We start from the raw sequence: 15,606 nt of genomic DNA on the forward strand, positions 1-15,606 counted from the left end.
CTGCACCATGCATCTCCCTACTGCAATCAACTCCCTGGGTTCTGGGTTATATAAAGCGGAGCATAGCAGAAAAATACTTTTTCTATCAGGGGAAGACAATGTCTCAAGTGAACTAATTTATGCCGACATTTCCAGGCCAGATTTATTAAAACAATATCCTACTATCTATTTAAATACAGACACATGCTAACAAATATTTATGACCTTATGTTGACAGAAAATAAGTATGTTGGCCCACAGTCCTAATTTCTGGACTTATTGACATTGGTAGGTTGACAGGATATTGTCATTTGTTTTACACTCCAGCACCCTGACAACTAGAGCCTGAATCATCTTTTATAGTGATGTGTCTATTTGCTTTTATTCAAGGTGACCGGTTCCCTTCGACTGTGATGTTTTAGAGAGCACCTGTTTCCATCTCAGTTGCAGCAGAAGCTGTTTTTGTTTTTCTCTGTTCCTTTGGTGTCTTCCATTTCTTACATGAACAAGAAATGAAATTCTTGAATTGGAGCTGCAACGGTTTGCACATTTTCTTTTTGAGAAAGCTGAGGAGAGGCTCAGGATTCAATTCTTTTAAGAGTTTTTTTTTCAATTTATTTTTATTTTTTGTGTGCTTTTTGCCTTTATTGATAGACTTTTACAGTATTACGACAGGAATTGGGAGAGAGATGGGGTGAGGACATGCGGCAAAGGTCGTCTGGATCGGAACTCGAACCTGTGACACGTCGTCAGGCTGGATTCCCAGCCTATAGGTGCCAGGACCGCTCGACCACAGCCCAGGCCCAGGATTCAATTCTTGGCTAGCAGGTGTAAATGTGGCATCATAGAAGGTGGTCTTAAAAAATAAGGAAATTACCAATTTATTAAACTACTAATGATGAGGCCCAATTGTCACAATGCTGTATGGAAATGAATGCCTTTACTTAATTCCATAGTTAAAAAAAAGTTTTAAAATACCTGCCATGGCTGAATACGGTACCAGTTGTATAATTGCAACAGGGCCCTATAGGGGAGCTGTACGTTTCAAGTTTATTAGTGAATTAGCCAAATTTATATTTCCATGACACATTTAGTTGATTTTCATCAAGTGACTTTTTTTGTGGTTTCGCCTTTATTTTATATATTGTATGGAGGGACAGACAGTAGGCTGACAGGAAATGGGGAGAGAGATGGGGGGGAAGACATTAAAGGCCTTCGGGATCGGGAGTCGAACCCGCGGCACACTGCCAGCCAAGGTGCCTGGACCACTGAGCCATGGCCCAGGCCTGAGTGACATTTACATGCAATAAAGTAGGCCTACAAATTATCCCTTTGTGTCCAACCAAGGCCAAACAAATGTTGAAAGCATTGCTGTGAGAGCCTCGGATCTCTCAAGGAATTGAGACCTGACTGACGCGCCATTCTAATGCCGTACTGGTTATTCGCTGTGTGTCAGCCCCAATGACACACACAGGCAGCTCCTCATGCTTTTAACGTATTTATTTATTTCACCATGAATAGAGTTGAGTACAGTACAGCATCAGATCTGCGTGATTTTAGAAACAAACCATTATTAGAACAGATTACAGACAATGGATATTTCAGACTGAAACCAACACACATTTCGCTCCACACCATTTCAAAGTGCTGACGTACCTGCGGTCAAAGCCGGTTGCCCTTCCGGGTCAATCCTTCCCTCACCATGCCCGTGAACTTGACATTTATGTAAACAACAGCGCCACCCCAAGGTTACATAAAAGGTGTTTGACATTGGTGGTCATTTGGCCCTTACAATTGCAAAGACAACATTCCTGGAAGAATATTGACACATTCACACGCATATGATTTGTGCAACTGCATGCATTACTATTGATAGAAGGATTGGACAGGGAGTCCATTCATTTATTTTAAGATGATTTTATTTGAAGAATTCAAATTAAACAATGCATTCTTTTCACATGCGCTGACTGTTGGCTGAATCGTAAAATAAATGACTGACCAAACCAACACAAATAATGCGGAGAGTGTTCAAAGTTAAATGTGAATTTATTCAGGGTAAATGTACAGAGTTAGGTAGAACTCAAATAAAGCCAAATTACAAACATACATTCTTCCCAGACTGGGGTAAGTCAAGCAGCGTTCAGTCAAACTCCTAAGTTGCCTATTAAAGGAAAAGAAACACAACATTTGTATGTAATCAACAACAATTTCAGTGAAATGGGGAGAGCATACCACCTGAGCATGTCTGTCCAACGAGGAGAGAATGAAAGTATTTCATAGTCAAAGCCTGGTCAGCACCAACTCAGCACAGCTGTCTACACAGCTAATCAGTCAGAGTCACAGAGTCTGTGTTACTGTCCAAGGTGCTGAACTCTGTCTCCATAGCTGGCTCATCCTGCTGAAGTGCTCACCTACAGTAAGACTCCCCGGTTGGACTAGCGCGTTCCTTTCTCCTCCATCAGGTGCCCCAGCTGGCCAGGGGGAGGCATAGAGACCAGGATTACTGCATGTTTTTTGTGAGGGTACCTACCTACTACCTATACACGGGGAGAACAAAAGCACTGATGACGCACAGGAGAGAACACGCTCCCAGCACCCACAGCGGGAATCGAACCCAGGACCTTCTAGCGGTGAGGAGCCAGCGCTATACTGACTGCGCCAGCGCCACCATGCCCCGCTTTTGAAGACACATTTTAACAGACTAGCTTTATGCAAGCCACATAATTGTACAGAAGGGCTTGTGTGTGAGTTTGAATAGATTTTGAGTACACTTTAGTGGGGGGAAACATCTTTGATTGATGATGTCTTTTTGACATTAATTTAATGAACATGAAATATAGAGTCACATTTTATGTGTTATTCAATGCTTATTTGTGCACACTCCAGCCTCCTGTACATGCATTCCTCCACTATGCATATCCCTGTAGACACAAATGTGGTCTGTACATGGTGACTGCCTGGAGCTGCAGTGACAGCTCCATTACAGGACAGCACAGGAGAACATAGAACTTACTTTATTTCTATCTTGTTTGCCCCCAATGTGTGGAGGGGTGATCCCAACATTTGCAAGGTGAAAATCATTGTTGAAACTCACATTGCAGAATCTGAGAAGTATGCTAGTAATGCTACATTACTTACAATAATTATTATTTTTATGTAGGACCTTCAAAGTCATTCTGTGAAGTCTGTATTAATAACACCTTTTCTGACTACCTTGTCTTGAATACATGGCCTTCAGGGGTGTGTTTTCTCCTCTCATATTCTCCCTATACACAAATAAGTTGCCTGAAGGATGTTTCCAGCAGTGGTGGAAAGTAACTAAGTTTTTACTTTACTTATCCCCATTACGCCGGCTGGCGCATATAGGGCAGCAACAAAGTTCCTCCACTTGCATCTGTCTTTGGCCATCTTCCCTATGGTCCCCCGGCTCTGATGTTGTTGCTGGAGCTCCTTCTCGATCGTCCTACGCCATGTCATTTTAGGCCTGCCTTTCTTTCTCTTTCCTTCTGGGGTCCAGTGTAATGCGACTCTTGGGATTGCGTTGATGTCTATTCTGAGCACATGGCCAATCCAGGTCCACCTGCGTTTATTGATTATACTGTGCATGTTGTCTTGTTGGGTGATGTTGAGGAGGTTATTGTTTGAGATGGTCTTGGGCCAGAATATGTGCAGGATCTTTGGATAGTTTATGAGAGTACGCAGCTTTGGTAAATCCGTAGTTTTGTTTTTGTGCTGTATTGCTTTGGTTTCCAGATTTGCTTAAGTCTTATGAAGGTTGTGTATGCTTTGTTGATCCGGTTTTTAATGTCCTTACTAGCTCCCCCATCGTGGTGAATGATGCTTCCAAGGTGTTCCAAGTGATTTGTATTCTCCAATACCTGTTCCTCTATTGTTATATGTGTTGGTGTATTGGTGTTGATGGGCATGATTTTGGTTTTATTGTTGTTAACGATCAGTCCAACTTGTTGGCCATAGTGTTGTCTGTTTTTTCCTGAAGATGTGTGTGTGGATTCGACATAAGGGCAAGGTCATCCGCAAAGTCAAGGTCTTCAATGGTGGAATGCATGGTCCATCGTATCCCTCTTGCCTTGTCTTCTGTGGCTCTCCTCATGACCCAGTCTATTCACATCACACATCCTTGGCGGACTCTGGATTGTACATCAAAGCTAGTGGTGCTTGTTCCCACAGTGCAAGAAAATAAAGTTTAGAACTGTTGGATGATTGTAACTATGTGGGAGGGGATTCCATAGCTTCTCATGATCTTCCAGAGACTATCGCGATGGATGCTGTCAAAAGCCTTCTGAAAGTCAATGAAGTTTATGTACAGCTGCCGTTGCCATTCACTGCACTGCTCAATGATGTGAATATCTGGTCGACGCATCCCTTTCCTCTCCTAAAACCGGCTTGTTCATCGGGAAGTACTTTGTCAACAGCTGGTGTAATACGGTGTATGATGATTTTGCAGAATATCTTGCTGGGAACAGAAAGAAGTGTAATGCCCCTCCAGTTGTTACGTAAGGGATAATATCTGGCTAGGTGGTCATTGTCGGGAGATAATTCACCGACAGGGAGTTTAACCACCGAGGCGAAGCCGAGGTGGTTACACTCCCTGAAGGTGAATTATATCCCGACAATGACCACCTAGCCAGATATTATCCCGCTTATTACATGGCTAACTAACATAAATTAATCCATTGATCCAAAACACAACAAAAAAAGTATTCCATAACTTCGCGCTGGCTGCGTCTGCCCAGCTGCAGGGCTGAAGCACTGTCGGAAAACAAGGAAGTGAGTTGATCAAATAGAATCCATTTTCGGGTCCAGCTGCTTCGTCTATTTCTCGCTCAAATGTTTTCAAAAACATTTTTAAGAGCAATGTTTAGCTGTAAATTACATTGTGTGTCAGTAGTGTGTGTGTTTACATGGCTGTTATGTTGGAAACGGCAGTAAATCAAGCGGGCGCAGCCGCGCAGCTGGTGGTGCTCAGAGGGTTTGATTAGGCAGCGGTCATTATACAGCGGAGCGGTCATTATCATGAGATAACTCACCGCTGAATTAAGCGATTGACCAATCAGAATCAAGCATTCAACCAAGCCATGTAATAAAGTCGGATATAGTGTGCCTTTCTTTGGAATCTTAACGATCACTCCTTTTGTCCAGTCCGATGGTATCTTCCCTTCCACCCAGATGTTGGTGTATAGTGGGAGTAGGATGTTTGCATCTAGCTCTGGATCGACTTTAAAGATTTCTGCGTTTAGGTAAGTAACTAAGTACATTTACTTAAGTACTGTACTTAAGTAGCCTACAATTTTGAGGTATTTCCAATTTCCAGTACTTTTACTTCTACTCCACTACATTTCAGAGGCAAATATTGTACTTTTACTCACAATGCATTGCGATGTGACGCATTGTTGTAATTGTTGTAAATGAATGCACATCTGTGAGGCATGCAGTGGCGGAGAGGCAGAACACAGAGTGATAGAAAGAGGGACCTGGTAAAGAGGGGAAGTGAAGAGAGTGGAGGGAGAACAGGAGAGAGAAAGGGGCTAAAGCATGATATACTGTATGGCTTCATTGTACGACAAGCTCACATTACTGTGAGCTTGTAGATCTGTCATACAACGGAGCATACATTAAGCATAAGACGATGATGTCTTACTTTATCTGTATACATTAACAATTCATCTTTATGTAAAAACGTAAAAATTCAATAAGAAATGTTATTTAAAAAAAAAAAGCATAATATAAGACGATGATAAGAGATGGAGAGATGGTGAGAAATGCGTCATTTTACTCCTAGAGCAGACACAATGGGAGAGTGATGATTTGTAGGCGTAGGAACCTTTTTTATGGATTGGGTTTCTTTTACTGGCCATTTATTTCTACCTCACACAGACATAAGAAAGGGATGTTATTGGTTTTATGATGTTTTCAGCATTAGTATATTATCATATTCATATATCACACAGAAACATGTAGGGACAGAAGGATTGAGTATTGTTGCATCTCTCTCTCACACACGCGCACACGCACACACACACACACACACACACACACACACACACACACACACACACACACACACACACACACGACGGAACACCCAATGAACATGGGTACACTGATTGGATTTTCGGATGTCACGCATGCTCAGCCTGAGACAATGATTCAATTTTCTCATACACCATACACCCTCCCCTTATCTTTTTTTCTCTTTCCATCTCTGCCCCCTTCTCTGTCCCTCCCTCCTTCCCTCTCTCCTCTTTCTCCCCTCTCGTCAAGCTGAAAGGGATAGCTATAAGTAGTGAACATCTATAGGTAAAAAGTAAAAACATGTACTCCCACCAAGCCTAATCCCTGGATGCTCTCGTCTCGACACATCCACATGGGAGTCGTGCTATTGTTATTTCCGTCTGAATATGTCTCGTACAAGATGCCATTGTCCAGATCTTAGTAAATCACAGGCAACGCACACTAACCAGGGCTCTGATCTGTGTTATTGAGTGATGTTCTCTTAGAGTGGCTGTGTGGGGCGCCATGTTCACTGTGTCAAAGTCAAAAGTGAGGCCAAAAGCCACCCAACCTCATCTGTCCTGGTGCAGTGCCTCCTGATGGATCCTGAGGAGTCCAGTCACATCCACTTTGTGAGACACACCATCGTTGGTCAGCACCTCTGATAACTCCCTCGTGAAAGGCATGAACTCCTGTGTTCTACTCAAAGGAAGGATGGAGAATTTATGGAGCCATGGTGGCAGGGAAGCTGAAATACATTCTTTGTCACTTTCTCTGACAGTCTTTCTGTGGAATGTGTGCTCGGAGATGCTATACAATGCATGTTTCTGCCAATGCCGAACCAGGGCTCAATTACATTGGAACAACTTCCTCCACATGCATAGTCTTCTAGGCGCATTGTACTTACCATGTCCTCTGAATGTTAAACTCTCCAGTCTCACTAAGCACCTGCTCCTGTTCCGTAATGAATCTCTAATCACACACAGCAAGGTAGGTCTACTCTATCACTAGCTTAGCATTCCTTTTGTATCTCTTGCCAATGGCCCAAAGTGGGCAACATTTCAACTATGGGCTCCTTCAGAGGCTTCTCAGTATACTGGTGTGTTTGTTGCCCGTGCATGGCACTTCAGATCATAGCATGCAGCAGTTGTCGCACCCTATCAATCTCTATCCAAGCGTAAGAGGTTTTGGTCTGCAGCAGGCTATACCTTGGACACAACAACTTTAGTAAGGTCCTAGGACAGCGTTATTGATTACTACCTCAACCGCATCTCCAATCCTTCATGGTGGGGCTGACTGACCACTGGTCTGGAGTCTGGACCATTATGTTTAGATCAGCTACACTGTAGAATTTATATAGGGTGGTCCTTCTCAGTCAAATGTACGATGTGCTCAGCCATGTTTAGTTAAGTTTATTTACATTAATACATATCAATGAGTAAAAATACTGTGCAAGGAAATGAAGAAGCCATGGGCTGTCTTATTTGGAACAGCTGTGCAATAAAGAAATACAAACAAAGACAATACAACAACAAAAACACAAAAGAAAAGATAATACATCAACCTAAATCATGTAAACTACAGCGAGCCATGGTGAACTCTCTAACAGGGAGAGAAAAAGTTGGCAATCTGAGTGTTTAAACTTAGTTGTTTGAAATTAAGGAAGATTCCCTGAGCGGTTTCAGGTCTCAGATACTGCAGCATGGCCTATTCCCTCCTGGCCCAATAGATGGGGTGCATGAGGTCATTTCCTGTGGTGGGCGACTTGACATTGTATTTCACAAAAAGGTTGGTAACCTCTTCTTGAGTAAAGTTGTCCATCTCAGTTATGATGTCCTCCATCTCAACCTTCTCCTCTTTCCTTTCCTCGTTCCTTGGAGGTGGGCATTGAGGAGATGGTCCACATGCCCTGGCGTCTTCAGCACAGGCTCTTCAGAACATGCTAGTGTGGCATGAAGTGCAAACATAATAGTCAAAATGGCACTCAATCCTAAATGAACTCCTAAACGAGGAGATCCTGCACAAAACTATTTTTTTGATCAAGCTTTGTGATCACTTTTAATGCCATTTTTTTCCACTGGATCATTCTGATCAAAAAGCTCAGGGACTTACTGAGGTCGGCATTAGATCCAAATAGTATAGATTCTGTTTTTCCCAGATGTAGTGCAGTTTGTTATCGGAAAGGAGAGAACACAATTATTACCGAGATCAGTGCTGAGGACTCTTTCGACCTGCAATTTGTCCCTGTCCAAGACCAGGAGCACTGAGTCATCCGCGAACAGGAACAAATTGCAGTTACTAAACGTTAATTAAGTTAATAAACTTGATTTCATGTCATTAACGTATGACTGTACTGTATGCACTATGCTTATCACATAAAGAGTCCCTCTTCAAATGATCTTGCATCTTGGTTCAGTCATCTTTTGGGCTACATGGACAATGGACTTTAGTCTACATCAGGGGCACCTTCCTCTTTCACTTAACGCATCATAACCCCCTATTCTTTAACTGAAAGCCTGAGCATTGTTAGAACCTCTTCAATACTGTCATAGGGTTGTAACAATATAGTAACTGTATCGAAATATCGACTTTAATTTTAAAAAAAAAATCGAATATCGATATGTAAATTGTAAACAGCAAATATCGTATCTTATCGTTTGACTTTGTATCGTATCGTTTTGCAATGGAAATAATCGGTATCGAATCGTTTTGCAATGTAAACAATTGAATCACTCAATTGTCAATCAATTGTCCATATGTGTTCAAAAACAATGTCCATCTATTTGCCAGATCATCACAGTGATCACTTATTTATATCCATATTTTCCATAATAATAAATCTCTCCTTGCACTATCCACAAGTTTCACACAAATTTAATGTATTTGCTAAATAGTTACTGTATCGATTTCAAATCATTGAAACGTATCGTATCATCATAATGAACCAATGTATCGTCCATGTATCGTATCATCATAATGAACCAATATATCGTCCATGTATCGTATCATCATAATGAACCAATGTATCGTCCATGTATCATATCGTCAACCTGTATTGTGATACTTATCTTATCGCTGTTAAAATGTATCGTTACACCCCTATACATGCTATATCATTCAGAGAGCTACAGTCAAAGACCTTTATACTTCTGTCTCTTTAAAAGTCCCTTTCTATATTATATCTAGACCGGTGACCTTCGGGCACAAGCCAACCTATACTCTGGGACCTCACAACACGTATTCCCAATCCCAACATGCAAGTTGGTGGAATGCATTATGCATTCCCGGCCCAATGCCATACTGGCCACAGAGCAGATAAAATGGGAGAGTGATGAAATATATATAAGGTGGGGGGGGGGGGGGGGGGGGGGGGCACACATGCAGGCACACATGTTGAGACATCTGTGTGTGTGTGTGTGTGTGTGTGTGTGTGTGTGTGTGTGTGTGTGTGTGTGTGTGTGTGTGTGTGTGTGTGTGTGTGTGTGTGTGTGTGTGTGTGTGTGTGTGTGTGTGTGCTAATACACAAACAGAGGTATAATAGATCATCATGGGCACACTAGTAGGCAGTGGCAGGCACTAGGCAGTGATTGATTAGGACGTCATGTGTACTGTCACGCATGCTCAGCCTCAAGACAACTATAGTTTCTCATACACCCCTCCCCCCATCGAGCTGAGAGGGAGCTATCCGTATACATCAGTGCTGATATAGCCAAAGCGTGAACAGACTAGACAGAGTTACGTCTAATTATAATGGCAACATTCGAATATCACGTCCCACGGTCGAGACGCTCTACTCATGCTGTCGAGAGTCTCGAACAAGATAACATCTGCCTGCAGGGAGTCAATGAAGCGTCTCTCTCTCTCCCTCTCTCTCTCTCTCTCTCTCACACACACTCTCACTCTCACTCTCTCTCTCCCTCGGAGAGCGTCCTGACCTGACTGTCGCATATCATATGAGGAGGATAGACGAATGAGAAATGAGTGGTGAACTGGTGATGGACTGCAACCAGTGAGTCTTTCTGCCCTTTAACAGGCATATAGCAGGTGCTCCCTAATGGCCGAGGCACGGAGAGAGTCAAGTTGACTGCAGCTGGGCGTGGGAACCTTTAGTTGGGAGAAAGCAGGTGAGCTATCCGGTGGGCCATTTCTGCATGCCCCATAGCCCGATTTTACGGGCGCAGCATGTGCACGAGTACGCGCTTTTGTTCCATTCATGAAAGCGATATAGGCTACTATACAGGTTTCGCGTGTTTGGGTTATTGACTATTTTATTGCTTGCTTGGTCTGGTGAAATATGCACTGAAATGCGGACGCTGATGTGTCCCCCGTCGCCGATCAATGATCACAGCATTAAGGCTGGTCTTTAAACGTCTTATACGATCTATAGAGCAAACAACATTGCCTGTGTGTGTGTGTGTGTGTGTGTGTGTGTGTGTGTGTGTGTGTGTGTGTGTGTGTGTGTGTGTGTGTGTGTGTGTGTGTGTGTGTGACTGTGTGGCGCGCGCTCATCCCATATTCGCGTCATGGCATGGGGGCGCGTCAGCGAGGGACGAAGATAACCTTGACATGACACACGGGAGCAATAAAAGGAAGGATGACGCACGCGCCGCACGCGCCACTCACGAAAAAGCAACTTCCCGATCTGTTATAGGCTACCTATTTATGTCACGGACATAGCCTAGACGCACGCACACACAGTCACACACCTATTCACACAACCTCACCACTGACCACATAAAATGACGCGGTTGTTGTCTGCTCCTGAGTCCTGTCAGTCGGACTCTCAAGATGCCACAGGAATGTTTGATAAATAGGACACCGACTGCTCATCTGGACAACACAATTACCAACCAAGAGGCACATTATTGCCATCGCATAAAAGGCATTAGGCAACAGAAATTAGGCTACGAGCATATAGGTAATGTATACATCATTTAATTACTCCTATGGAACATAGCTAAAATACATGCTACGTTTTTTTTTTAAATCTATGTTGTCAAAGTGTCATGTTCCATAGAAAACGCATTGATTCACAGCAGCAGCAGCAGATGTGCCTGGCTTGGTGTGCTGGTTTACGGACGGTGTGTGTGTGAGCTTATAAGGTGTGAAACAGGCTTTTGTGAGAGCTGCAACAGTGGCAACAGCATTGCAGAGGCAGGCTGCATCAACCAGCGGTCCAGCGCTGTACATTTACAACAATGGACTGAGAGACCAAAAGGGGACAGAGGGGACATTTAATCTTACTTCAGCAGGGCATGATCAGATTTGTTGGACATTATGGGAAGGAGGCATAACATGATGACAGTCAGATTATTTCCACAAATCAGTGTGGCTGTTTGCTTTACCTTTGTCATATTCCCATCCCATGAGGTCTCCTTCAGTAAATGGCAAATCCATAAACTTTTTTTTCCTTTACATAATATTGACTGTGATTGATTGATTGAATACTTTATTGGCAGAAATGTAATCAGTAGGCCTACAGGGTACAGTCAAACACAAGTCCAATGGGATCGCCGAAAAAAGTAATTGAGGTCTCCATTCAGGTCCTGGGTATTCAATTCATAATCATGACATGAAAACAAAATTCAAATCATCATAAAAGTTAAAAAATAACACCAAAAAAAATCACACCTGTGTGAAGTGAGGGACGCTCTTATGATTAGGTGATGTAATGATGATGCATGTAAAACAAACGGTGTCAAAAGAAACATTAAATTCTCTGTATTGTTAATGGGATTTAATGTTTGTGTTAGGGACAAAACAAACATTAAACCTATAGCGCCCCTCAAAAATGTACAGCTTTTTGTGATTATTCAGGGAAGGGGGTTTGCTGGGTGTGCTTGTTCTCTTTCTCATTCCCATGGGAACTGCCCAGAGCAGCCCCATGAAGTCTGCTGCTGGCCACCGTGTAGCTCCACCCACCTTATTATCACAAAATAAAATCAATCAAAGCTTATTATCACCAAATAAAAAACAAAGCTTATTATCACCAAACAAAATCAATCAATTGTGGTGGATTACGTGCCTTGCTCAAAGGCACTGTAATTATACTGAAATATGAGGAGAGCGTTTTCAAACTGGCAACTTTCAAGCATTAGCCTGCCTAACCGTAGATCCCTATTCGGGGCATGTCATAATAGGCTGAACATTTCACCAGAATAGCAGATCTACAAACTCTTGTAGATATTGAGCTGATCGATGATGATCGATGGAGTTGTACTGTAGATTATATTGATCGGCTGTATTCGGTGAAGAGATTTAGTGAGATTGGAGGGGAAAAAAGGAGAGGGCCAAGTACAGACCCCTGGGGAACATGGTCAACAAAGTGTAATATTATAGGATTTAAGAGATTCAATTCACAATTCTGCACCCGCAAGGCTAGACATATGCTGAAGCTGACCTGTTTATTAAAGGAAAAATGGTATAAGTGACAGGTAGTTAAAGGCAGCAGCAGACTCAGACTGCATACTTACTATATTACTCATAGTTTGTGACAGTGGCACATTTGTGCTGATAAGTGGAAATATTCTCTATGCCTACAAAAAGAAGTCAGTCAGAAGTGACATGACTGCACCACACATACAACAGACTTTGTTGTGCTGAAACCGACTGCCAGAGTTTTTATTTTCCCTTCCCGACCTAAAAAACAAAAACACGTGTGTGTGTGTGAGGGGGAGGCCCAGATCTTTGGGGGCATGTTGATGTTAATACATGTATTACAAGATGTATTTATATCAGCAAGAGCGTTTACTGCCCTAAACAAACGTCCATAGACTTGGCTGGCACGAATTGCATCATAATTTACCCTAAACAAATATTAAGGCATTAATTACATAATTTACCCTAAACAAACACTAAAGTCTATAGACTTTGCTGGGGATGAGGAATTTATAATTAGGCTCTAAACTAACATTAAAAGTCCATAGACTCGGCTGGCCTAATTTAGGAAAACCATGCATTGGAGAAAAAAATAATATCAATTGCAATTTATTCACCCAATTTTCCCTTTTCCTGCATCATTCGGCTCAGGTTTTTGCTAATTTCTCAAGATATTTCAGTAGGCCTACATGAAAAACAATATATATATAGGCTATATTTATATACACATACACTGACAAAGAAAAGGAAAACATGGCACTTGATGTCAAAAAGGTTGCCGACCCCTGTACAGTGTGTGCAAGTCTGTGTGTAGGCTACTGTAACTGCAGCCTACTGACTGAGCTGTTGATGCTCAGTCTCTGTCTCTGTAAATGTTAATTTTAGCAATTCAGTTGTTAGTTTTTTCTCAATAACAGCGTCTCACATCTTCCCACATATCATAAGTTAGGTTGGAAAGATTTGAAATACAGACTGTGCATCATGTGTTAGCAACATCATGATTTCTGTGTTACTAGGTGTATATCGCTATATAGTCCAAGTAACATCAGCTCAGTCATTAGCAAGCTTTCCATGTCTCTGTTAAAATGACCTTCACGCAGGGTTACCGATGGTTGGCAATACCTGTTAAATGCCATGTGGCTTGCTGCCTCATCGCTCTCTCTCTCTCTCGCTCTCTCTCTCTCTCGCTCTCTCTCTCTCTCGCTCTCTCTCTGAACATTTTCAAGTGCCATTTCTTCCCTAGTGGGAATGTGTGTGCAACTGTGCAACATTTCACGGAAATCACACAGTGTGCATGATTTGTGGCATTTTGTATGAAATGGAGCACTCCTGCGAACTTTGGAAGGAAGCTTAGCCAATCAGGATGGAGTCTGAAAAATCTGAAAGACCCGTTTCGTTTAATGGCTCTAGAGAGACTGTGTACTAATTTGCGTGATGTTTGGGCAAGATCTGTAGGTGTACTGTCAAAAAATGTGTTTTACAAAAAGCGGCCTCCTGGTGGCGGTGGCGCTATAACAGGCCAATTTGAAATATTTGGGGCAGAGGTTTAGGGAGTGTGCAGTGTGGCTGCGATCAAGCCCATGGTGCCAGAGATTAGCTGTCCACAGACGGACACACACACACACACACACACACACACACACACACACACACACACACACACACACACACACACACACACACACACACACACACACACACACACACACACACACACACACACACACACACACACACACGGATGGATGGACGGACAGACGGAGTGCCTTCGGCTGGTGGAGACAACAAACATTTCAAAAAACAATGGTCACTCACCAATTCAACATCAACAGCTCATCAAGCTCAGTTCAACAGCTCAGTCTGAAGTGGGATATGGAGTTCTAAAACCATGATCAAATGTTGACCAGTGTTAGTCATTTTAATGTATAATCATGAAAAGTAAAATGGTAAAATGTTTGTAGAAGGGATACTGACTGAGACAAAGTTCTGAGTTTATACAGGGTGTGGTGGTGGTGGTGGTGATGATTGCCAATTCCAAACTGGTGTGAGTGAGTGAGTGAGTGAGTGAGTGAGTGAGTGAGTGAGTGAGTGAGTGGTGTGGATGATGAGCTGCGGATGGATGTAGCTGCGGATGGAACCGTGACCAATACAAACAGTTATAATCCTGGGTTACACAGGACCTTCTAGCTGTGAGGGGACAGCGCTACCAACTGCGCCACCGTGCCCCCAACTCTGTAGGATTTGATGTTTGGTAGTTTGGCAACACCATGTGGCGACTGGTGGTCACATTGTGTGTGTTTTAATAATAAATTCACAAAATGTCTACGTGGGTGAGTGAGTGTGTCACCATCTCGAGAAAAACTGATCAACTTCAAACTCTGCGTGTGTACCGCTGAGGACCCAGTGAGTGATGCACCAAGCGGGAAGTCGGTCGGTTGTCCAAAAATATCATACAATTGCAAATCCCCATCTACGGAGTACCCTGATCATGTCATCAACATAGAATGGCCTGGCTGCTTTGATTTTCTCTCCACATTTTACATGGCAGGAATGTAGGGGGCAGACTCTCACAAATAAAAATAGTATTTAACACATTTATGTGGAATGGTTATTGTGAAAGATTACACGATAAAATAAAATAACCTTTTGATTTAAAATCCTACACAGAATGATTTAAATATATGCTGTATTTATGTCACTCAGTGACCTCCTCTCTCTTCCTCCCCCAGGTCTCTGTCTACCCTGAGGCAATACCATGGAGTCCACCCACCTGCTCAGCGGCTCTAAGAAGAGAGTCAAGATCCACCCTCACACCGTCACAGCCAAGTACGCCACGCACACCGCGTACTCCCCCCAGCCCGGCATACACACACATTTCCCCCAGCCAGGGGATGAGGGCTACGATGATGCTCCCTCCTTTGAGGACTTTGGCTCCTTCCTGGAGGAGACCTCGGACCGGAAGCAACTGACAGAGGGCAGGAGGTGGCCGCGGACTCTGTTTGGCTCAAGAGACAAAGGCAAAGACACACCCCTCAAACCACAGGCCACGGGGGCGGGGGGAGGAGACGGGGGTGACGGGGGTCCGAAAATACCTGGGAGGGGCGTCGGAGAGCAGCTGGCTAGCTTTGGGGAAGCGTCTGTCTCCGCCTCCCGGCTGACCTGGGTGGGGCTGCTCGGTGCGGCACTGGCTCACGGCTGTCTCATTGTTCTTACCCGTCTGGCCTCGGAGCGCTTTGG

General features: G+C 43.3%; 1 protein-coding gene across 1 annotated transcript in view; it reads left to right on the forward strand.

Moving 5' to 3' along the window:
* Positions 1–15,124: 15,124 nt before the first annotated feature.
* The window catches only part of slc35g2a (solute carrier family 35 member G2a), a gene marked incomplete at both ends in the record, with an annotated part of 1,362 nt that continues 880 nt past the window's right edge, over positions 15,125–15,606 (forward strand). The window contains one exon of the mRNA XM_079527652.1: positions 15,125–15,606. This exon is cut by the window's right edge and continues 880 nt beyond it. Within this exon, the coding sequence (XP_079383778.1) occupies positions 15,125–15,606 (482 nt within the window).

The sequence above is a fragment of the Electrona antarctica genome (genome assembly GCF_951216825.1).
Source record: "Electrona antarctica genome assembly, chromosome: 18".
Taxonomy (NCBI): Eukaryota; Metazoa; Chordata; class Actinopteri; order Myctophiformes; family Myctophidae; genus Electrona; species Electrona antarctica.